The sequence below is a fragment of the Ochotona princeps genome, chromosome 17 (genome assembly GCF_030435755.1).
Source record: "Ochotona princeps isolate mOchPri1 chromosome 17, mOchPri1.hap1, whole genome shotgun sequence".
Taxonomy (NCBI): Eukaryota; Metazoa; Chordata; class Mammalia; order Lagomorpha; family Ochotonidae; genus Ochotona; species Ochotona princeps.
Genome location: NC_080848.1, coordinates 1,185,980 through 1,208,807, shown reverse-complemented (window position 1 = coordinate 1,208,807; position 22,828 = coordinate 1,185,980). Strand labels below are relative to the sequence as shown.

Here is a 22,828-nt window from a genome sequence, read left to right as displayed (position 1 = left end):
CTCCCCAGGCAGCTACCATGCCAGGGGCCACAGCAGTGCAGCGAGCCAAGGAGCCCCAGCACTTGCTGCAGGTGACAGACCTCGCGGACCCGGGCTGAGTGACAGGAGCCACTCTGCCAGGTGCCGAGGGAGGCAAATCTGTCACTACAAAAGGCAGAGTCCAGGTCGCTGGGACAGGGGGAGAGGCCCCTGTGTGCAGAATGGAGTCCCCAGGGCAGCTTGGGCGGGATGGCTGCTGGACATGCAAGGGCCGTCAGTACCGCCCAGCTGTGTCCTGCAAGAGTGGTCGGTGCCATGTTTACCACGGTTAGAAACAGTCACCACCAGGCTACTCCCACAAGCTCGGGCTGCGCACAGCACACAGTGAACCATGGGGCTGCTAAGCCATGGCACACGCAGAGGGTGCCTGAGAGAGGCAGTGCCCTGGGAGCCTCCCGACTGATGCTCTGGAGTTGGGGCCGGGGTCACTGCTGGTTTGGCAGGAGCTCTCGGTGGCCTTGGGGCTGAGCCCGTGCGAGGGAGGGGTAGGGCACTCCAGCCCCCTCTCTTGCCTCCCACTCCCCCGTCCCCCAGCCCTTCCCTCCTGCACCCCAGCCCCTCTTTCTCTGCAACTCAGCCCCTTCCCATGCACCCCAGTCTCCCTCCCTTTACCCTCAGCGCCCTCCCTGAACCCTAGCAAAGCCCAGCCCCTTTCCATGCTATATGCCCTCTTCTCTACCGCCCCACACCCCAGCCTCTCCCCGGACCCTGGCTGCCCCCCTCAGGCAGAGCCCAGCCCCCTTAGCTGCACTGCCCCGGGCAGCTTGTGTACCAAGCACAGCTCCCCCCGGAGCCAATTTTCTGCACAGTGGAAACGCTTTCTCCGTGCCCACTTCAGCAGATGGCCCCCCACCTTGGCCTGGATCGAGAAACACGGAAACCAAACAGGGGACAGACGGCTGCCTTGGCAATGTCTTCCAGGCACACAAGCGTGCAAGCTCACACCCGCCTCCCCCGCCCCTGGCTGCATCACACGCTGGAGCTGCCCAGCGTTCCCCATCCCCCGCTGCCAAGCTGGGCCTCCAGCTTCCACACCCCTCCTGCCCCACAGACCGTGGCCTGGGCACCCGGCTGGAGGCACAGTGCCTCACCAGGTCCCAACTGCCCCAGGCGGGGCATGTGAGGCTGGGGGCCCAGCGTGCTGCCCCTGCAGCGGCCCCTCCACTCTTCCTAAAAGGGAAGCACTGACTGGCAAGCAGTGCAGATGCTTACAGTAGCTGAGAAACTGCTGGGGCCCTCGGTTCAGGCTCCTGGGGCCTGGTGTCCAGGAGAAAGCGCGAGTGTGGGGGCAGAGGCTAAGCGACCCCCCCACAGCTGGGGGAGGGATCAGGGCGGCCTGATTGGGAGTCGGAAGTCTGTTGTGGGAATCGCTACATGGACAGAGCCCGTGCCCCCTGGAGCAGAGGTGGGGCAGGCCAGGTGGCAGGGGCCAGGTGCTCTCGGTAGGGAATGCCCCTGGCTCCCTCCACTGGGGGAGGACCTGTGGCACCCCGCCCACCTGCGAGGAGCCAGGTCTGTCGTGGGGACACAAGGGTCCTTCTCAAGGAACAGGACACAGGCAGATGCGGGCTGGGAGGGGCCCCGTGTCTGCGACATGCGGTTGGAGGAGGGGCGGGAGGGGCAGGCACAAGAGGTCAGGGTTTCCGGTGCTTCCAGAAGACCAGGGGTGAGGGTGGGAGGGGCTCCCGCCCCAGGATTCCCCAGAGGCAGCCACCAAGAAATGGGATGATTAGGGATATGTAATTGGCCCTGTTCTGGGGGGGACGTGAACGTGGGCCTGGGGTCCCACCCAGGGCAACCGCCTATACACAGGCCTGGCTCAGGCAGCAGCGCGGGCCAAGGCCACACAGGGAGATTCACACGGGGTTGCTGGGAGCTGAAGAGGGGGTTCCCATAGATGGTAGTGCCAGGCCCTGAGGGCTTGCTCAAGTCCCCAGGCAGGGCAGCTGGAGGCAGGGAGAGCGCCGAGGGCTGCCACTCTGTGGCACAGTGATGGGCACAGCTCTCGGGAGCTAGCTGGGTGCTGGCTGCTGACCTCAGAGGCTTCCTGTGAACTTTTAAAAGAGTGTACAGAGAGAAGAAAGTGAGAGAGAGTTTCATCTGCTGGCTCACTCTACAAGTGGCCACAATGGTCAGAGCTGTGACCGGAAATGAGGAACCAGGCGCTTCTTCCAGGTCTTCCCCATATAGTTGCAGGTTCCCCAGCACTTGGGCCATCCTCTGCTGCTTCCAAGGCCATGAGCAGGGAGCTGGATAGGAAGTGGGGCAGCCGGGACTCAAAAATCACCCATAGGGGAGTCGGCCCTACAGGTGGAGGCCTAGTCTACTATGCCACTGCTTCTTGGAGGATGTTCTATGCTGAGCTGGCACACGCAAGATCTGTGGCTGGGCACAGGCCTGGTTGGGAGTTAACAGGATGCTCTGACTGTAGCTGGTAAACATGAGAGCCGGCATGCGGGCAGCTGTGTGGGTTGGACATGACTGCAGTGTCCGTTGGCATGGGTGTGGACAGGGTCTGGAGTGTGCCAGATGGGGCTAGATTCCAGAACCCACTGGCGCTTGTGAGAGCCGCAATTGGTATAGGATGGGCTGGACTAGGGCTCTGCCCCTGCTGAACCACATGAGAGCTGGCTGTAACACCCAAAGGTAAAAACCGAAATGTATGTGAAAGCCAGCTGGGCGAGGCCATTGCTCCTGCCAGGACAGGAGGTAGACTAAGTCTGGGCCAAGGACACACCTTGGTGTGTGGGATCTGCCCTTGGAAGGAGAAGCAGCCCAGAGAGAGGAGCTGTGGGGAACTCCCTTCAGGTGAGTGCAAGAAGCAAGGCTGGGAGCAGCCCAGACCAGCCAGCATACACGTGGGTCAGGACTGGGGATAGGCCAGATTGGGCCAGTCCATAACACCCACTGGCAGGTCTGAGAACCAGGACGGGGTGCAGGACAGGCCAGTTAGGGCCACAACACCAGCCAGTTTACATTAGGGCCAGGACTGGGGGCTGGCTGGGCTAGCTAGGTTGTGTCACCCATAGCATGAGCTGGAACAGGGCATAGACTGGGCTGGGCCAGGCTACAGCACCCACTGCAAATGCCAACATGAGACAGGCCATGCCAGATTGGGCCACAGCACCCACCAGCATACCTGATACATGGGGAGGAGGGAACATGAGCCCGATAGGGGTTTTGTAGGGGCCTCTCTTGCTGGGTCACTGCTCCGACTGGCGAGCGTGAGAGCTGGGTTCGAGGGGCAGGCCAGGCCAGGCAGGGCTACAACACTTGTTGGCCTGCATGTAAACTGGGTTAGGGAGAGAGCCAGGTTGGACTAACCAACTGCACCCACTGCTGCAGCATGAGTCAGAGGAAGTGCAGGCTGGTTGGGCTCTGCAGCAGCATCAGCTGGCAAGTGCTGGGACTGGGGCAAGTCCTGTCAAGCCAGTCTGCAGAACCACCCTGAAAGTGCAAGATCCAGCACTGGGAGTGGGCCTGTTAAACTGTGGGCACCCCTCTGATGGGCTGCAACTCCCCTGGTGAGCATGAGAACCAGGGCTGGGGGCGGGCCTGGCTGGACAGGCGGTGGTACCCACTGGCATGAGTGTGGACTGGATAGCGAGGCTGAATGGGTTGAACTAGGCTTCATTGCCTATTGACATGTATAAGAGCTGAATGGGATGTGGGACAGACTGGACCAATCTGCTGCATATACTGGCAAGCATAGGAACCAGGGCTGGGGGCGGGCCTGACCAGGCTGCAGGTCCCACTGATGTATGTGGGGGCATAGTGTATAGTGAGCAGGACTGGACCACAGCTTCTGTTGGCTTACATAAAAGACAGGGCTGGAGACAAAACTGACCCAGCAATCAGAATTGCCAGTGTGTGTGTAGGCTGCTGTGGGTGACAGAGCTGGACCCTGTACCAGCAAGCACACACAAGAGTCAGGTCTGGGATCACTTCAGGTGAGGTTTCTTTGGGGGATCCCCCCAATGGAACTGCTGGACTCAGACCTCCAACCACGGGGAGAATGGCAGGATCTGTGGTCTGACCGTGGAGTGCATGTGTCAGAGCTGGGCCTCCTCAGTGGCTCAGAGCAGTGGGCGGCATGCCCACATGGAGGATGTGGCAGTCCACTGGGGCCTGAAGAGGACACCTGCTTCCGAGGAAGGAGAGCCGAACAAACTGCTCAACCACCCCAGCCAAACGTTGGCAGCAAATACCGGGGCGAATGGAGACCCTAGGGGGACTGCGTCAGCAGCTGGACCTTGGAAGGAATTCCTCATCCTTGGATTGGCAACATCGACAGCATTTCAGAACTATCAAAGCCACTTGAGCAGAGCCCTCGGAGCATGCTCCACATGGGGGCCCCGGGTGGCCGTTCCCCATCCCCGGCACTGAGGCGGCTGGGAGGCTGGGTGCGGCTGCTACCCTTCTCTCCCCACTTTCCCCAGATACAGGAAGAAAAAGAAACTTTGCAAGTGATGGTCTCACCCACTTTCCCCTAATCCTTAACCCTTCCCACCCTGATCAACTACGTAAACATCAAAAATAAATTTTAAGAAGGAAAAGAGACATTCAAGGAGTCTTTCCTCACTCTTTACTGTGTAAAAATAAACTCAACAATTCATGTCATTTCAGCAAGAAAAAGAAAAAAGCAAGAATACCAGTAGAAATAGTGCACTTCCAGAATTGCTGATGGGAGGTGGCAGGTCCCATGGTTTTGATCCATTTGGTACCAAAAGGCTGCAGATCATATGAAAAATGCACAGCTTTGGTTGGCAGGTGACGGAGTCAGGTACAGTGGAGACTGAGCAGCGACGGGAGGGACGCGCAGTGTTTTGGCAAATAAGACGCTACGAGGGCGGGGCTCTAAGGATGGGGTGGTCCCTCAACGACTTGCTCTGTGTAGGCCAGTGTCAGGGCAGCACGCGGCGCAGAGCCCTGTCCTCAGCAGGTGTGTTTACAGGCAGTGTCCTGGGCCGAGCCAGGCTGGGGCGGCTGCAGGCTGCCAGGCGCTTGTCCTCCGAGCGCCCAAAACGCACAGCCACCCCCACAGCACGCCACCCTCACCTCCACCATGGTTGGAACGCATGTGCAGGACTGGCCCCCCACGCGTCTTCAAGAACAGGCAGCCCCTCCTTGGAGCCCCCCACCCTGGAATGGCTGTGGACCCCACCCCAGCCTCCCCCTCCTCCTGTCTGCCCACAAGACACCCCCTCGGTCTCAGGTCCCAGGCCTGGTGACAAAGTGATCTTTGCAGTCTTAACAAAAGAAACCGGGAGTCTACAAAAAGAGAAAGAAGCGTACAAAAATGCATCTCTTTCGTCCAAAATACGCGCTTTCGGTCCTACGTTTCGGTGAAGCCAGGAAAGGGTGTTCCAGGGATGGAGGGGCCGATTTAGGGATTCATCCTTTGCTTTCATAAAAATACTCTTGTTTGGTAATAAACTTTTTTTTTCTTCTACAGTAAGAGAAATAACTGCGTTATCAAAAGCGAGAAGGCTCGCGACCCCAGCGAGGCTGAGCCCCGCGCCCCTCGGACACCGGGAGCAGCCGGGGCCCCAGTGAGCGCTCCCCAGCCTCGTGGTTTACAAAATGGCTTACCTGAGAGGCGTGTAGTATTCAGTGCGAGAGGGGACAACGGTCAGATTCAGAGGAAATGGGGACCACGCCGATGAGACTGTGGCCAGCCAGGCGCCAGGTGTTACACAGTGAGGGGCCGAGGGCTTGGTCGCCCCCAGTGTGGGGCCGGGCTGACCAGCCACCTGTCAGCTGGTCCCTGGTGCCGTGGGCCTGGGGACAGACATCAGCGTGGGGGTGGGGCAGGGTGCTCTGTCCTTCTGGTTAGGGCAGAGGATGGCTTGTGGTCCTGAACAGACGGCTCCCACCTGGCCCACCCTGGGCAGGAGGTGAGCAGGGGCAGGGGCTGGCAGGACAGCGCCTGCTGGCGCCAGCTCCAAGATGGCTGAAGTGGGGGTGGGCTGCCCTGGCCTCCCAAGCTCTCTGGCTCGCTCCCAGCTGCAGTGTTGCTCAGCCTTGCTCTCAGCCTACTGGGTAAGGATGCTGCGTGGTGTGGGTGGGACCCTGGGCCCTCCCTGATGCCCACCCTGGGCTCGCTCACCTAGCCGTTGCAGCAGCTACATGGGTGGTCACACAACACTGGGCGGCACTCGGCACACAACACAGAACCGGAGAAATCCATGCAGGCGAGGGGACACACGTCGAACGGAGGGAGCGAGGGACACACCACCGAGGAACATGCAGACGGAAGGCCCCTGCAGGCCCAAGGGTGCCACAACCCGCTGGGTGCCCAGTTACAGAAGCAGCAGTCACGGGGAGGAGGGGACAGCGCACTGTCTGTGCAGCGGTGGCCAGGGGCCGTGCAGACACCCACAGGGACAGCGACACGGACACAGGCACAGACACACACAGGTTCACTAGCTTCCAACACGACGAGGGCCTGTGCTTGGGGAGACAGGGTAAGGGGGGATCCCCAGGGAGAATCGAAGACCAAGGCGCCTACTCCACCCTAGAAGGCTCAGCCGCCTCTGGACACAGAGTCCGGGGGCCCTCAGGGTGCGGGCTCATCCTTGGCAGGGCCATTGTGAATGTTTTGGCTTCCTCTCACACCATACACGCACACATACACACACACACCCCTTCCTCCCTCCTCAAAGGGCTAGCTGGAGGTGCCCAGGAGGCTTTGGGAGGGTGCATGCAGAAGGTTCTGGACACTGCTCGGGTCTCGGTGTCATAGGCCACAACAGCAGGAGGCCTCTCTGGGACCTGAGACCTGGGAGGGAATGGGTGGGTTTTGGGGTACTCCCCCTCGCAGGGGCCTGACATGCTGGGAGGGAGGCAGGCCCAGGTCTTGGCGTGCAGGAGGGGAGACACGGTCTTGGGATGCGGCGGGGAGCACCAGGCGTGCAGCCCAGCCTGGGGGACCCAGGGGAGGACGCTTCCCAAGCCTGGCTCACCTCAGCAGCCCCTCCCCCAGGCACAGCCCGGTCCCAGGACAATCTGAGCAAATCCACGTCTAAATCCAAATCCAACTTGGCAGTGAAGGTCCTCAGCTCCCACACAGCCCAAGAGGACGTCCACTCCACGGGCCCCAGGGCATGCCACTCTGCCGGGTCCAGAGGTGTGCGAGAGGCCGAGCCGGCCCACGGCACAGACAGCCTGGAGCTCTTGGGGACTTGGGCCTCGGCCGTCACAAAACTGCCCAGAGCCAGACAGGAAAGCGAGATTCCGAAAGTCCTTCCCCAGCCACACACTCAGAGGGAGATGCGCTCACGGCGGACACGCACACACAGGGACACAGCCTCACGGTCAATACACTCGACACTCACACTCACACAGGCTCCGAGGGGGAGCAGTCGGGGCTCCTAAGAGGGGCTTCCTTCAGGAGGCGGTTGAGGCGGGACTGGTCCATGTGCGTGGGTACGGACATGACCAGGCTGTGTGGTGGTATGTGTGGGCAGGGGCCGTGGCCTTGCTTCATTCCTGGGGGGAGGGGGACACGGGCGGGCATCACTGCACAAGCAGGGGACGCAGGCATGGGGCCGGGGCTGTCAGTTGATCTGGCGACAGGCCTCGAATGTCCACTTGGTGGCTCCGCCATATATGTCGATGCGGGACTCGGTCCAGGCAATCACGTTGCCCGTCAGGGCTTTGGTGCTGCAAGTGGCCAGGTTGTACACCTCGCCCGGGGTCAGCTTGCGGTCCCAGATGTTGAAATGGGCCAGCTCGCCCACGAACGCCTGGGTGGCATCAAACCCGCCACCCAGAGTGTCCTGTAGAGAAAAAGCAGGTGCTGGGGCTGGGAGGGGCAGGGGCCTCGTGGGGCACCCATCCCTGCAGCCCGAGGCACAGGGCCCGTGTGCCCCTCGGCAGGGGCTCCCCATCCCTAACCTTCCACTCTGCAGGGCTCCGGGCTGCCCTGGCCTCAGAGCTCCTCCTGGGGGTCGCTGGGAACCCCCCGGCCTGTCAGTGAAGGATCAGGCAGTCTCACCCGGGCTCCCGGCCAGAGCCACTCTGCCCGGCAGACGGAGGAGGCCTGGATTCTCTGCCCCTCCCAGGTGCCCAGTGGGACACAAACCACTTCACAGGAACTGAATTATTTATTATCCTAAAAAGCAGCCTTGGCTTCCCCAGGCCAGAGCAAGTGTGGCTGTATCAGGGAGAGCTGGAACCAAAGCCCACTCCCGTCTCTTGAGCGGCCCACCCAGACTGGCGGCCAGATACTGTCCAGGGAAGCCCACTCCCATCTACCCGCCCGCCCGCCGCACCTGCTCCTGGCCCAGCACCAGCACGCCCTGCGGCTTGATGGGGTGGTAGGGCGCCAGATTCTCGCCGCTGCCGCCCTGGGTGCCGTCCTGGTAGGCCTCCCACACCCCGTCCCGCGTGGTCCACGTAATGCAGATGTGGTGCCACTTGCCGTCATTGACCACGAAGGGCAGCTTCGCCACCTGGGGAGAACAGCACCAGCCTTGCCTTTTCCCTCGCCACCGCCACCCTGCCTCCCTCTCACAGCGGTCACCCAACGCCCCCGCACCTGCCCCTCCAAACCCCACAAGGAGGAACCCTGGAATCACACAGAAGAGGGGCTCCTGCCAGCCCTGGGGCCGTGCCCAGCGGCCACTCCGGCAGCCAGTTCCCAGCCTGTGCAAGGTCTCTGAGATGCTGCCAGGAGCCGGCAGGTGCCCGGTAAAGCTGGGCCTCCCACCCGTCCACACCTTCCCTCCTTCCACAGCTTTCCAGCAGACCTTCCTCCTCGCCTGGGGAAACAGGGCACCCCCTCTGTGGCACAGGGTTTGGCTGCTAATTCCCAGTCCAAGGTTTAGCCACTCAGTAGCCGCCCTGGGCAGCCCACGAGGGGATCTGGCAGCTAATCCAAGCCGAGTGGCCAAGGCGCGCAGAGCGGCTGCAGGGGACCCAGGGGCTCATGGGACCTGGCCGTCTCCCCGGGGGGGGCTGCATGGGACAGACCTGGACCAGGGGCAACTTCAGCACCGCTCAAACACCAGAGGTTCCAGACATGGCCAAGCCAGCTGGTGGCTAGAATGGTCCCCGCCGGGTGTGTGTGTGCTGTTTTCTCCGGGAAGGCCTAGGCTCGCCCTGCTGCCAGGGCGGATGTGGGGGCACACGCCGCTCCCCGGTGGCCTCACCTTGTCATTGATGAGAATCTCCATGGGGTTGTTGCCCCACTCGATGAGGACCAGCTCGTTGGCCTGGCCGGGCACGGCGTAGGAGAAGGGTGTGCCCACGCCTGGGGCGGCGCTGGACTTGAGCCACATGCACACGGTGAAAGCGTACATCTCCGGCAGGCTCTGCTTCACCTTGGCGTACATGTAGTTGGTCCGCAGTGGGAATGTCAGCTGGAACTTGTCCCCGGGCCGGTTGTCCTTCTGGCCTGTGGGGGACAGGACGCAGCCCTGTCGTAGGCACCTGGACGGGCGGTCCCACTGAGCCCAGTCACGCACTCAGTCAGGCTCCCAGGGCACTGCCCAGAGGTCAGGCGCTTTGCCCCAGAGCACGGAGCCAGTGCACCAAAGAGCCAAGGTCTCTGCACCCCACGGCTGGCTCTCCGCCCACACGGTCCTGGTGCAGCGCATGGGGGGCTGTGGCTGAGGGCTGAGCACTGGCAGGTGGGGCTGGCAGCCTGGCATACGCACTGCCAGTCTCCCAGTGCAGAAGGTGGGGCTGCCAAAGGAGGCCAGCTTCTCTGTGAGCCATCCCGTTGGGAGCCGCCCCGATTCTCGCCTGTGCCTGGCTCTTGAGACCCCATGCCATACTCGGCCTGGGGGTTCTCTTAGGGCCCCTCCCAGGACAGCCTGTACCCCATCACTTACTTGCTCCCTCAATCCCCCTCCCCCCACCTCCAGCTCTTCCGAAGCTCTCGCCAAGAGCCCCGTTGCCCGGACAGGAACTGGAGAAGCAGCAGCCCGGGGCCAAGGGGGTTGGAGGGGACCAGGTGACGGCTCCGAAAAGGAGACACGCATTCTCGGGTGAGCTGGTGCTTCCTGCACATTCCGGCTGCCAGCCGCTGTCCCACAGACAAGGAACCTCCCCCGCCCCCAGCCCGCCTGCACACTCCCGCACGGGCTGACCCACGCCAAGCAAAACACTCCCCTTCCAACTGTGGCCACCTGCTCCAGGCTCCCAACCCAGAAACACCACCTGGGTGGGACCTGGGTGCGCACCTGTGGTCGGGCAAAGGCCTCAGCCCAGGCTGAGAACGGTGGGGCCAGGGACACCCCCTCCTGTAAGCCAGGGGCCGGCTGCCAAGGTGCAGCAGCTCTCCACTGCCCTCAGCCCGGTCCTGGGGTGGGGCGCAGCCCCCTCCCCATCTCTGCAGGGCGCTTCATCTCCGGCATCCTTCCCTCTCCCCCTCCCTCCCGGGTCTCGCTCCTGGTTTTCAGTTACATAACGCGCCTTAAGATGGCACTGTTTAAATCCGGCACATTTTGCGGCCCGGGCAGGGTCACGTGGCTCTGCTCCCAGCCGGGAGCAGCCCCCCTCCTTTTACAACCTTGTTTGATTTCTGCGCCTTCGGCTCCTCCCCAGCCTCTGGGCTAAGCGCTGGAGCTGGGCGGCCTAGAGGGTCGGGGGACGGGCTGGGCTGGGGTAGTTCCAGAGAGAACCGTGGGGCCAAGGAGGCAGTGCCCTCCTTGGCTGGGGAGGAGATCCCTAGGGGGCACCAGGGGCGCCTAGAGGAAGCCCCCTCGGCCCCCGTGGGGCCAGGTCCAGCGGGGTCCGACTCCCTGCCACCAACCGAGACCCTCTGGATACGGGGCTGCCCCTGAGCGGGGCAGCGGGGCGGCCACTGCTGGTGCGCAAAGTTACTAGAAATGAAGCAGCCGGGCCTGGGTGCTCCAGCCAGGGTGAGGGTGCAGGCTGCCGGGGCCACCGCCAGCCCAGAGCCCGGCCTCGAGCTCCTACCTTTTTCCAGCTCGCTGATGCGCTGGTGCAGCGAGGTCAGGGCGCTCTCGATCTTAACTCGCTCCTCGGTGTCGTTCCTCGGCGCCCCCTTGCCCTCCTCCAGGGCGTTCACCCGCGACAGCACCTGGCGCTCCAGGTCCTCCATCTGGCTTTGCAGCAGATCCCGGAGGCTGTTGGCCTGGCTGGAGGAATTGAGGCGGCTGTACTGCTACGGGGCGCAAGGGCGGAAAAACCACACGGTTAGGCGGACGGCCCGGCAGTGCCCGAGGCCGGAGTCGCGGAGTGCCGGGGGCTGGAGCTCGCGCGCTGGAGCGGGGGTTCGCTCGCGGGGCCCGGCAGGCTGTGAGCGCGCGCCGCTGGCCAAGCTAGGCGAGGCGAGACAGGGGTGGGGGGCGCCCGGTGGGTAGGGGTGGGGGTGACACGGACGGGGGGGGCGCGGACCAGGAGGGGGTCAGCCAGGGCGGCAGGGGCGGGGCGGGGCGCGGACCTCGAGGTTCTCCAGGCGGGTTTTGAGCGACTGTAAAGTTTGCCCGAGTTGGCTGAGCGTCTCGGCGGCCGGCGTCCGGGACAGGTCGCCCATGGTGTTCTTGCCGGAGCCGGGCTGCTTGCGGCCGCCCGCCGCCTTGGCCTCGCCTGCGCCCGCGTCCAGCGTGCTCTGGCTCTCGCAGCGGCCCAGCTTGGTGGTCAGCTCGCGGATGGTCTCCTTCTGGCTCACGATGGTCTCCTTTTGCCGCAGCACGGTCTCGCGGAGCTGCAGGACGCTGCTCCGGAGCTCTTCGGAGCCGCCGGCGGCCACGGACGCGGCGCACATGTCGGCGTCCACGGGCACCGAGGTGCAGATGAAGCGGGTCGGTCCGAAGTCTTGGGCCGCGCCACCCAGGAGGCAGAGGGCGAGCAGGGCACAGGTGCACGCGGCGCGGCCGGCCGGCATGGCTGCGGCGCCCGGGCCGACTCGGCTGGGGCTCTCGGCTGCGGCTCGCTCGGTCGCTCCCTCCGGCGCTCCGGCACTCGGCTCCGGCGCGCCACCCGACCCCGACTGCCGCCTGCGCTGCGGAGCCCGCGCCTTTTATGCCGCCGCGGGAGGGGCCTCGGCGCGGCCGACGTCAGCGGGGGAGGAATCCCGCTTTAATTGTCTGCGGCGCGGGCCCCCCAGGCCGGCGCGGCCGGGGTCGCGCGGGACCGCGGCGGGGGCTGCCTGCGCCCACTCCCCGCGCCCCCGGCGCGCCCCGCTGCAGCCAAGGCCCCGAGCGCCCGGGCTGGGGAGCGAGCCTACCCCGAGGTCCGACAAGAGCCCAGGACTCGGGCTCCGCGGCTGGGCTGCAACGAGCGCCCGCCTGGCCCGGGGCCCCAAGGACTCCAACCGTCCGCACCCGGGCAGCGGGTCGCGGGACCGCTCCACGTTTCCCGGTTGCCCGCGCGGGGTTCCGGACCCGCCCACGGACCTTGCTCCCGCCTTCCCGGAGCATAACGGTCCCCTGGGCTCCGCGGACCCGCCTGGGGACCACATTCCCGCGCCGAGCGGGAGGGGCGCGGGGCTCCTCGGAGCCTGCCCAGCCCTCGCGGATCCAGCCACAGAGCCGGCGGGGCGGGCCCGGTTCCTGGCAGACTCTGCCTTCGGGCCGCGCGGAGGCGGGGAGCCCGTGGCTGTCCCCGAGGGGCTCGGCGAAGGAGCGGCGGCCGGCGCTCTCCATCGCGGAGGCGCGGGTGCTCTCGGGGCATGACCGTGGGTGTCCGCGTTCGCGCGCGCCTCGTGGGTTTCTTGTCCCATTTCTCGGGCCAGGGGCGAGGGGTCCCAGAGGCGGGCAGGAAGTGTCGGCCCTGCCGAGCCCCGCGCGCCGGCGCGTTGCTCACGCACACCCACACACTCGTGCCTTTTTCCTGGACAGCGGCGCCGCCTGGCTGGAACACCCTGGATGCCAGTCCGAGCCTGGCGCCCAGCCGGAGACCCGGACAAAAGCGGCCGCCCCAGGGCATCGCGGTCCGAGCCTTAGGCACCTTGTAAATCTGGTCCCCACTGGGCGCTGAGATCGCCAAGTCGCGCTCCAGGCGGCAGAGCGATCCCCGAGGCCCCGTGTGGAAGGGTGGCCTCGATGACCAACGCCCGCGTGCTGCCTTTAACTGCAGGCTGCCGCGGGCAGGAGGGAGGCGAAGGGGACCCCTCCTTACCCCGGGGGGACCACCTGGCAGCTCAGGGCTGCGGGGACTGGCCGGCCACCGCACCAGGGGAGGGCCAGCTCCGTCCGCGCCTCTCGGCCCCCCCCCCCGCACCATCTCCCCTGGCACTCCCGCCACCCGCGTGCCAAGTGTCAGCTTCCGCCCCCTCCCCACTCCCCTCCTGGGGGGCGCCGCTTTGCGGGGCCTTGCCCGTCCTGCGCCCTTTGGTCACTGCTTCCGGGCGCCAGAGGGACCCCGCGGCCCGCACGCACGTGCGGTCCTTAGCTTTTCGCGGGTGAGGGCCAGGGGCGCCTTGCTGTCTTCTCGCTAGGGGCACGGCTGCCCATTCGGCCTTGGGGTCCCCTCCCCGCCCCAGTCCCCCCCATCGCGCCAGGCGCCGGGAGTCCCTCCCCAGGCGACAGCACGTGGGCGCGCCAGGGATGCCCGGCTCTCCCTGGAGTGGGCGTGTGGAAAACCCGGCCTTGCGCGGGCGGACCCAGGCCCGCAGCCTTGGCACCTCGACGCTTGGCCCCTGGGAGAGGGATGGCCGGTGACCCTTTCAGAGTGGATGGGCGGGGTCGGAGAGAAGGGGAGGCAGCTGGAACCGCTGGGACGCACTGAGCTTCCAGGAGGCCAGGGGCCCCCACAGTTCTCAGCCCCCATCGTCATCATCATCAAGGGGCCCAGCGCCTGGCCCAGTCTGCAGCCGCTGTGGAGCGCTGCGTCCGCCAGGAGGTGCTGGTGGGGGACACCTGCGGGCACTGGACTCTGCGGGGCGGCGGCTTGTGAGCAGGACTCCAGACCCCGGCGGGCGGGCGGGGGCCTCATCCGGGTCACCCTGGCCAAAGCCATCTGAGGGCTCGCTGGCGTTGGTCGGAAGCCGGGACGCGGGGGCACCCTTGGGGGTGGGCACTTGGCTCTGGTCCCAGAACCTGTGGTTCCTGGGGGAGGGGCGGGAAGTCGTGTGCCCCCCCCCAGCCGAGCTGGGACGCCCGTGGGCACTGCACTCCTAGAAAGCAGAGATGGTAACCCAAGATGTGGAGCAGCCTGCTTGTCACCCCTGCTTTCAGTGTGGTTTGTTTGACGGTGATTTAACATAATTCAGGTGTTACCGCTGGTGGCCTCTGTGACTGCGTGCATATTCCAGAGCATGGCGTGAGCAGCAGGGGGCTGGGGCTGGTGGAGGCAGGGAGGGCCCTGGGAGGTGCAGCTGCAGAGGGGCACCTCGGTGGCAGAGACCCTGGGGCAGGAGCTCACTGCTTGAGGAGCGCCTTTTGCTCCCCTGGGAGGGCTGGGCCCAGGCAGGGGTTGGTCCTGCAAGTCCCCAGGGCCAAGCCACAAGCTTCCCTCTGGGTGGGCAATGGGCACACAATAGCAGGGGTCCCAGGCCTCGCAGTGTGCCCTGTGTTCTGCCCCCACAGAATGAGGCCAGGAGGGTAGGGACCCCCACAGTTCTCAGCCCCTAGGGACCAGCCCAGCCACTGGCCCCTCCCCTGTGGGTCCCTACTCCCTGAGCCCGAGCAGTAAGCTGGGGGAGGGGGCTGCTCTGGCAGCAGGCAGCCCCATGGGGCTTCTGACTCAATCTTGGCCCCCCCCCCCCGTGCCTCTGCGTCACTCTCCTGAAGATCTCTCCGGGTCTGTGTGACAGCTCCAACTCCCCGCCCCCCGTCCCCAGACACCCCTTCCCCGTCAGCACAGCTCCAACAGGCATTGCCCCCTGAGACCCTGCTGTCCAGCTGCGTGTCTCAGGTACAGCTGGGCCACAGTCCTCGCTCAGACCGAGGACCCTGGGGGGAGCCCAGAGAAGCGAGGTCTGGCTGTTCGGTGGAGCCCTGGCCGGCAGGTGCCAGCGCCTGCTTACTGCCCACCCAGCATGGGGCCCCCGCCAGGCTAGGAGCTCAGCGGGTCAGTGAGGCTGCCTGTCCAGCCCCAGCCCCCAGCCCATGCCTGGCGTGAGGGCAGGCTTGGCGCAGGAGGCGCTCTGAGTCCAGGCTGGCTGACAGTGGCAGGGGGACAGCTGTGGGCAGCCATCCTGGCACTGGGCAGCTGGCTGGCAGCTCGCCAAGGGCCCCCTCCTGACTGCTCCTCTGAGCCACCTAACCCTAACTTTGGGGTCCGGGGGTCCCCTGCCTGGCCTGTCTGTCCTCTTAGTGCACTGAGCAAGGAGCTGTGGGTGGACAGGGTGCTGTCCCTGAACAGTGGAGCCGCCCGGCAGGGTCGGGGGTAGGTTGATGTCCCTTTTCCCCAGCCCAGGGCAGGCCCTTGGGGGGCTCATGATGGCTGTCCCCAGAAGACGTGCAGGGCAGGCCGCAGAGGGTGGGAGCTTCACCCTGGCCTGTGGGCAGTGCCGAGAGCCGTAGGCTTGAGGAAGGAGAGGAGGACTTGGTTCCAGTGGATCCCTGGATTTGGAGTCCAAGTGCCAGGAGGGAGACCCGGCAACAGCTGGAGCCCAGGAGCTAACTTTTTGCTTTTCCTTCTTTTTTCTTTTTCAAAGATTTATTTATTTTTTATGGAAAAGCAGATATACAAAGAGGCGGAGAGACAGAGAGGGGCTTCTGTGCATTGGTTCACTCCCCAAGTGGTTGGAGCTGAGCCAATCCAAAGCCAGGAGCCTCTTCCAGGACTCCAACGTGGGTGCAGGGTCCCAAGGCTTTGGGCCATCCTCAACTGCTTACCCAGGCCACAAGCAGGGAGCTGGATGGGAAGTGGAGCAGCCGGGAGTACAACCGACTCCCATATGGGATCCCGGCACATTCAGGGCGAGGATTTTAGCCGCTAGGCCACGCCGCGGGGCCCATAACCTGTATCTTTTTTAAGACTTACTTTTTATTTGGAAGATTTCCAGAGAGAGGAGGAGAGACACAGAGAGAGAAAGAAACAGAGGGACAGAAAGGGAGGAGAGAGAAAGAACTTCTATCTTCTGGTTCACTTCCCAAATGACTCCTCTGGGGAGATCTGGGCTGGTGTGAAGCCAGGAGCCAGGAGCTTCTTCTGGATCTCCCACGTGCATGCAGGGTCCCAAAGGCTTTGAGCTGTCCTCTGCTGCTTTCCCAGACCACAAGCAGGGAGCTGGATGGGAAATGGAGCAGCTGAGACATGAACCAGCGCCTATATGGGATGCCAACATTTCAGGGCTTGCTATGCCATGGTCAGCCCCTCTAGACATTGATTGCTAAGCCAAACACCCCACCAACCTTCCCTAGTACCCTCAGCCAGCTGGCAGGCCAGCAGAGAAAGAAGAGCATTCTGAGACGTGCCTCCCAGGATGCGTGGGCTCTGAGGGCCTGCTGCTTCGGATTCCTGACCTCTGCACCCAGCCTCGGGGACACCAGGCGCATCCGTGGGCGCCTACAGTCACTCCTCCCTGCTTTCCCACACGTGAGCGCAGGAGGTCCCACCTTGAGCGCCAGCTTGCACCAATTTGGTTCCCAGGTACGAGGCTCCTTTAAGAAGACAGTGCCTGCTGCCGTGGGGGAGGGGGAATCCCGCCAGCCCGCCATGTCCTTGCACATCCGTTTCACCATCTGCCAAACGCCAGGAGAGGGCATATGAAATATAAAATGAGTTGAGGGATAAAAGTGTTTCAGAATAAAAATGGCCTGTACCAGCAAGGGATTCCGGTTATTACAAGGGCTGTGCGCAGGTGCCATTCCTCAGCTTGGCATGGTCGCCTTGTGGCAGAGAACAGGTGGTACCCCTACCTCCTCCTCGGGGGGCAGAGCCACCTGTTGGCATACGGTGGGTGCCCAGGGCTGACGGGCAGCCCTGCAGGAGCCAGGTCCCACACCTGTTGCACTTTCCCAGGCACTTCTGAACATGTCATCTGGTTTGACTGTAGCAAGCCCAGGCAGCCCGCACAGCCGTACGCCGCGCTTTGCCCACCACACAGATGAGGCAGCCAGAGCTTGCTGTGTGCCCCACTTTGCCCACAACACAGATGAGGCAGCCGGAGCTTGCTGTGTGCCCTGCTTTGCCCACCACAAGATGAGGCAGCCGGAGCTTGCTGTGTGCCCTGCTTTGACCCAGGCCTGTGAGCCCCTCTGAGGGGACATTCCCCTGTGCCTGTGGGGAGCTGGGACTTGCTGACGGTGATGACACCAAAAAGCACCCCACTGAGCTTTTAAAAACTGATAGAATTTTCTTGGTTTTAGGGTTTTGTGTGTGTGCATTTAAAAAAGAGATTTGTTTCTCTAAAAGACAAGATGACAGGAAGAGGGAGAGGCAGGAGCAGAGAGAGAGTTCTTCCGCTTGCAGGTTCACTCTACATGCTGGTGTCTGCTCGAGCTGGCCAGGTGCAGCCAGGAGTCAGGGGCTCCGTCCACCCCTCCCAGGTGCATCAGCAGGGAGCTGGACCAGAAGCAGCGCGCCCAGAACTCGCGCTGGCACCCTGACATGGGATGTGGCTGTCCTGATTGCTGTGCCACGCTGCTTGTCACCGCCACACACACACACACACACACACCCCTCTGCTGCAATGCTGAAGATGCCCTACCTGTATGATGGCACCTGGCTGGACCCAATGCGCGACACTGACCAACGCCACAGGTCAGCAGGGCATGACTTTGCCGGATGGCTGTGTGGTCTGGGCCAGCTCTCCATGCCTGTCGTGGCGCAGCCTGCAGTACCAGCATCCCAGATCATGGTGTTGGCCACTCTGCTTCTGTCCAGCTCTCTGCTCATGCACCATGGTGGGCAGCAGGGCACCCAGCATGCTTGGGCTCCTGCACCCACGTGGGAGACCTGCTCATCCCCGTAGTGGGTCCTTACCAAGTGTTCCTCATAGATCAGGACAGCAGGGAGAGATCTGACCCTGTCCCCACACTGCTGAACCTGGGGGGCAGCCAGATGCAAGGGACCATGCCAGTGGCAGAGGGCCTCCACCTTGCACCTCTCACACCCACCACTCCCAGCCCCTTGACATCACACTGTGCCCTTCCTCTCCCCACCACTTCCCTGGCCGGCGGGTGCCTGGGGCGGGTCATGAACCCCCCCCAAAGCCCTGCAGGAGTGAGCTCCAGCTGTCCCCAGCGGCTGCCAACTCCATGACTCACCCCTGCCTGCGTTTCCCTTCTCCCGTCTCACACCCACCTTCCTCCATCCTGGATTGACTCCCAGGAGGCCCAGTGCTGCTGGGAGGCGTGGGGTTCCTAGCAGGACCCCGAGCCCAGCTGGGGACCAGGGAAGGCCAAGGAGTGGAAGTCATGCAGGCCAAGGACCGTCCTGTACAAGGAGGGTGGTGTGACAGTCCCAAGGCAGGCAGGGCCTTTGGGAGCAGCAAGAGCTGAGCGTGGGATGGGTAGAGGCGTGGGTGCAGAGGCGTGGGCACAGCGAGCAGTGTGCCTTCTCTCTGGGGCTCTGGGGGAGTGGGGAGCCCCAGCAGGGTGTGGAGCTTACAGCTACTGAGGCACCTGTGTCTCCTTGGTGGTCCAGGGAAGGTGGGAAGACACTCAGGTCACAAGGGGCAATAGCCAGGAGCACAGTGGGAGAGGACACCGCAGCGGCACGCTCAGTGCTGTGTCCAGAGTGAGTCGGGTTGGGGTGTCAGCACGGCGTGGGGGAGCTGACCTGTGCCGGGGCTGGCGCCAGGCACCCCAAGAACACAGGTGAGCTCAAGGCAGGGCTCTCTGGCTGGCTGGGCTGTGGCTCCCGGCCGGGGAGCCATCCTGTCTGGGGTGGTGGTCGTTTGGCCCTGAAAGGCCATGGGGCAGTCTGCCGGGTGCAACTGAGCGAGTGACCGCACAGGACAGAGGCCTGGCCGGCCACCAGGAGACTGGGCTGGGGAGGGGGCGCTGGAGGAGCCTGCCACCTCCCCTTCCACAAGCTCGCTCCCTGTGCTCGCCACGCCCCCTCCTCACTCCGTGGAGCCCCGCCTCCTTCTTTGGCCGTTCACAGCGGGCAATAATGAAAAGCCCTGGGCGTTCTGTGCTCACCCAGGCCAGCTGTGCCGCGGGGCCCTTTGTTGCAAATAATTAATTTGGTCACCGATTGCATAACATCTTAAAAAGCTTCCCGGGGTGTGCGCCGGTCGGCTGGACACCGTGAGCTCATCAATACTGCATTGCGCTGGGCACTGCCTGCTCCGTGGGTTCATTAAAATTTTAATTTGTGGCTTACATCTGCAATGTTCTCTTTGAGAGGAGGGGGTGACGGCAGGAGAGGACGGGTTTCCAGGGGCGGGAAGGGGGAGGGGGAATCCCAGGCCCCAAGGGAGGGAGGGCCTCCCCTGTCTGATTGGCCGGCTGGCCACTCCGGATGCTGGAGGGAGGGTGCAGGACCATTCACAGAAATGTTCTGGGAAGCCTGCTCTGCTTCCTGGGTTGAGGGGAGGAGGAGTTGGAGGAGGAGGAGGAGGGGAATGAGGGCTGGGTGGCAGTGGGAAAGGCTTTCACCCCTGAGCCACTCCTGCAGTGGTCAAGGCCTGGGCTATAGCCCTGCCTGGGTGGCCCAGGCAAGGTGCCAGCCTCCTCTGAGAGGTAGGACAGTGTGCGGGAGGGGCTTGGCCGGGCACCCCAGCACCCCTGGGTGATGTTCGGGCAGGTGACCTTGAGGCCCAGGGAGTCCAAGGTCATGACTCTTTTCCCTTTCCTGGGGAGGGCAGGCAGGCCCCCACCCTCCGCTGTCTCTCTCACGGGGGTGGGGCATGAGCCCAGCTGGAAGCCAGCACCGCTCTGCCTGCCATAGGTCCTGCAATCCCATGGGGTTACTGACTGATTGTGTTAAACCTCCTGGGGGTCAGTTGGAATGACAGGGCAAATTGCTTTGTAACATTGATCTGCTGTGGCTGCGTCAGCGGCTGGCCCTAGGGCAGGTGGCAGTGTGGGCAGCCTGCTCTCTCCAACGGGGGCGAGGGGGGGATCTCATTGGCCCAATCAGGAGCCCTTCCCCCCACCATGCCTGGCTGCACATACACCATGCAGGACTGTACAGAGTTCAGAGGACCCCAACTAACCATGTGGGGCCAGCGGACAGCCGCCGCCAAGCCAGGGGTCAGGGCTGGGACACATGGGGGGCCCACGAGGAGAGGCCAAGCCCACCCATCCCATCCAGTCTCCCCTTTCCCTAGGCATTGGCTCGGCTGTAAACCCCCTGGGCAGGTGTTGCTCTAGAACACCACACAGGGGCCACTCACTACTGGATGGCAGTAAGCCCGTCACCGGAGCCGGGCTGTTGGCGACAAGCAGGTGTTTGCTGCAAGGTGCAGAGCAAGGCGTGGCCCCCAGGCCCCAGGCAGGAAAAGCAGCGAGAGGTGGAGCTCCAGGTGGGGAGGAGGCAGCAGCGCGTGGCCAGCTCGCGTGCAGGACTCTGGTTGGGGCACAGCGTGTGCGGCCTCCCACGCATGTCCTCGGGCTGGTCGGACTCCGCAGTCGGGGGACTCCGCGGTCGGGGGTGCTGTCAGTCTCTTGTGGTCACATCCCCTAGCTGTCAGCGTCCTCAGGGTGCCCCAGCACGGTGCCCCTGCCTTCTGCCTCCTGCCTGATGTCGGAGGCGACGGAAACCTTTCTATCTTTGGAGAAACCCCAGTTTGAGCTCGCTGCCCTGATGGGCCTGTGGAGGACGTGGGAAGGCTGGGGCTGATGGGGGCGGGCTCCAGGAGGGGCAGCCGAAAGCAGGAAGGTGCTGGCGTGGTGGCGTAGTGGGTCAGCTGCCTGGGACAGCAGCAGCCGTGTGAGCACTGGAATAAAGACACAGCTGCTCCTTCCCATCCCGCTGTCTGCAGCTGCACTTGGAAAGGCAGCAGAAGTGCGCGGGCCCCTGCACACACATGGGAGGAAGCTCCTGGCTCATCAGTACAGGCTGCCCCAGCCTGGGTACTGGGAGGAGAGGGGCCGGCCAGACCCGTGGCCAGGCGGCCAAGAGGTGACAGGTCGGAGTGCTTGCCTGCCCCCTCCTCTGCCCCAGTGACCCTGGGACCTTCAGTCAGGACGTTGGTTGAGCCCCGTGTCCCACGGCCAAGGGCGGCAGCCCATTGTGAAGCCCGGGTGCCAATGTCACCCTTGAACATGAGCCGCGCCCTCGGAGCCTTGGTCTCCAGTGAGCACAGCAGGGCTGGTAGTGTCCTCTCCTGCTGGGCACCCCCGTGGGCCCGCAGGCTGGCAGCCCTCAATTTCCTCCATGCAGCTGGCCAGGGTGGAGCCTACACGCAGGGTTCTGTCCGTGAGGCCTGCATCACCATGCCACAGCACCCCAAGCTAAGACAGGGGCGAGGGCTGCACTCTGCAGGCTGGCCTGCCAGCCACGGGGCCACCCAGTCCCAGGCTCCAACCTCGGAGGGCTGTTATGCTGTGTTGTCTGGGGTGAGCAGCGCGGTGGCCCAGTGACCTTCCCTGGGGCCCGAGGATGCTCTATTCCGCCTCCGTGGCATGTTTAATTGAGTTTTACTGGGGCTTCTAGCATGACCAAATGTCCCTGGCCCCCAAGTGTCCACCCTGATGGTTCTTCTACCTCCAGGCACCGTGTCATGTCAGCTTCTCGTGTTCCATTTTACAAGGTCAGCCTGGGGAAGGAGCAGGTGGGTCAGTCTGGCAACCAGCGCCTCACGTGGGTGGCTATCCCAGAACCTGGCCTTGCAAACAGGCCGTGGAACCCCTCCCAGGCTGTGTCCTTGGTGTGCTCCAGGGACTGGCCCCAGTTGGTGAGGCAGCTTGCCCTGTGTGCCTACACCATGGAGAACGGCCTGCCATCTGTCACCCCGTCTGGTCACCTTGTCTGCTGCAAAAGGGACTGGATGTCCTGCTGAGTGTCTTGTGGGAACGTGGACGACTCCCAGGTACGGCACTGTCACCTCGACGCACCAGGCTGACGCTCTACCTGCAGCACCAGCCTCCCATAGGGGTTGCCCTTCAAGCCCCGGCTGCTCCATTTCCTGCCAGCTCCCTACGCCTGGGAAAGCAGCAGAGAAAGGCCCAAGTGGAAGAAGCTTCTGGCTTCTGCCTGGCTCAGCCTTGCTCATTGGGGCTGTCTGGGGAGTGAACCAATGGATGGAAAAATCTTTCTCTCGGTAATTCTTTCAAATAACTAACTAAATATATTTTTAAAAAATGCGAGGGGTGCAGGCTGCTCTCTGGCCGTGTGCAGTGAACACTGAGGCCCAGGTGGCTGAGGGCCGGCTCCAGCCTCCCAAGCTGCTCCAGCTGGGCCTAGGGCTTGCCCTGCACCTGCCTCACCACGGTGCTCCTGGCCCCCACGTCAGCCAGATGCCCGGCGGCTCTGTGTCCAGGGACCCCAGAGGGCACTGGGGCCGAGGCTGTGCCCCTGCCCTGGCCTCCTTGGCTTCGCTCTGCTCTCTGAGCGCCTTCTTTCAGGGCTCTGACAGCTTCTAACCTGTTTACCCAAACCTTATCATCAGCAGGTGCCTGCCTTCCCCGAGGGGCTTGGAGCTGGCGGTCCCCACTCCCTGGAGGGCATGGCGGGGGCGGCCTGAGCCTAGAGGTGGGCACATGGTAGGTGACCCCTGCCACTGGTTTCTGTGCTTCCTGCCCCGCCCCCACCCTGTGGTCTCGGGGTCTCTGTGTGTTTGGCATCTCTGCAGGCAGGCCGGTGTGAAGCTGCCCCGGAAGGCAGCATGAATAATAGAACTGAAATCACTCCGCTCAAAAATAGATCTCCTTAATAAATATTTTACATCTTGTTTGATCCCCTGGCGGAAGACAGGAAAGCAAACCGTTAGCACATGCAGCGAATGCGGGAGAAGCTGGGCCTGGGCCCT

The 22,828-nt window shown here is 63.6% G+C and overlaps 2 protein-coding genes across 2 annotated transcripts in view; one reads left to right on the top strand and one right to left on the bottom strand.

Annotated features, from left to right (window-relative positions):
* GAA (alpha glucosidase) overlaps window positions 1-22,511 on the top strand; it is a 164,696-nt gene extending 142,185 nt beyond the window's left edge. The window contains exon 20 of the mRNA XM_004592853.2: window positions 22,500-22,511. The gene's annotated coding sequence lies outside the window, so the exon portion shown is untranslated. The remainder of the gene's footprint in view (window positions 1-22,499) is intronic.
* On the bottom strand, window positions 7,496-12,015 carry NPTX1 (neuronal pentraxin 1). Its single transcript, XM_004592851.3, has 5 exons — window positions 11,456-12,015; window positions 10,969-11,176; window positions 9,195-9,439; window positions 8,316-8,495; window positions 7,496-7,820 (listed from the first exon to the last, which is right to left on the bottom strand). The coding sequence occupies exons 1-5, from the start codon at window positions 11,897-11,899 to the stop codon at window positions 7,599-7,601; spliced, it is 1,299 nt and encodes a 432-aa protein (XP_004592908.1). The 5' UTR covers window positions 11,900-12,015; the 3' UTR covers window positions 7,496-7,598.
* Window positions 22,512-22,828: the final 317 nt, after the last annotated feature.

Coding starts and splice junctions, on each gene's coding strand:
- NPTX1 (XM_004592851.3), bottom strand. CDS start 11,899: ATGCCGGCCGGCCGCGCCGCGTGCACCTGTGCCCTGCTCGCCCTCTGC. Junction 9,440..10,968: donor CATCAGCGAGCTGGAAAAAG/GTAGGAGCTCGA, acceptor TGTCCCCCACAG/GCCAGAAGGACAACCGGCCC. Junction 8,496..9,194: donor AGATTCTCATCAATGACAAG/GTGAGGCCACCG, acceptor TGTTCTCCCCAG/GTGGCGAAGCTGCCCTTCGT.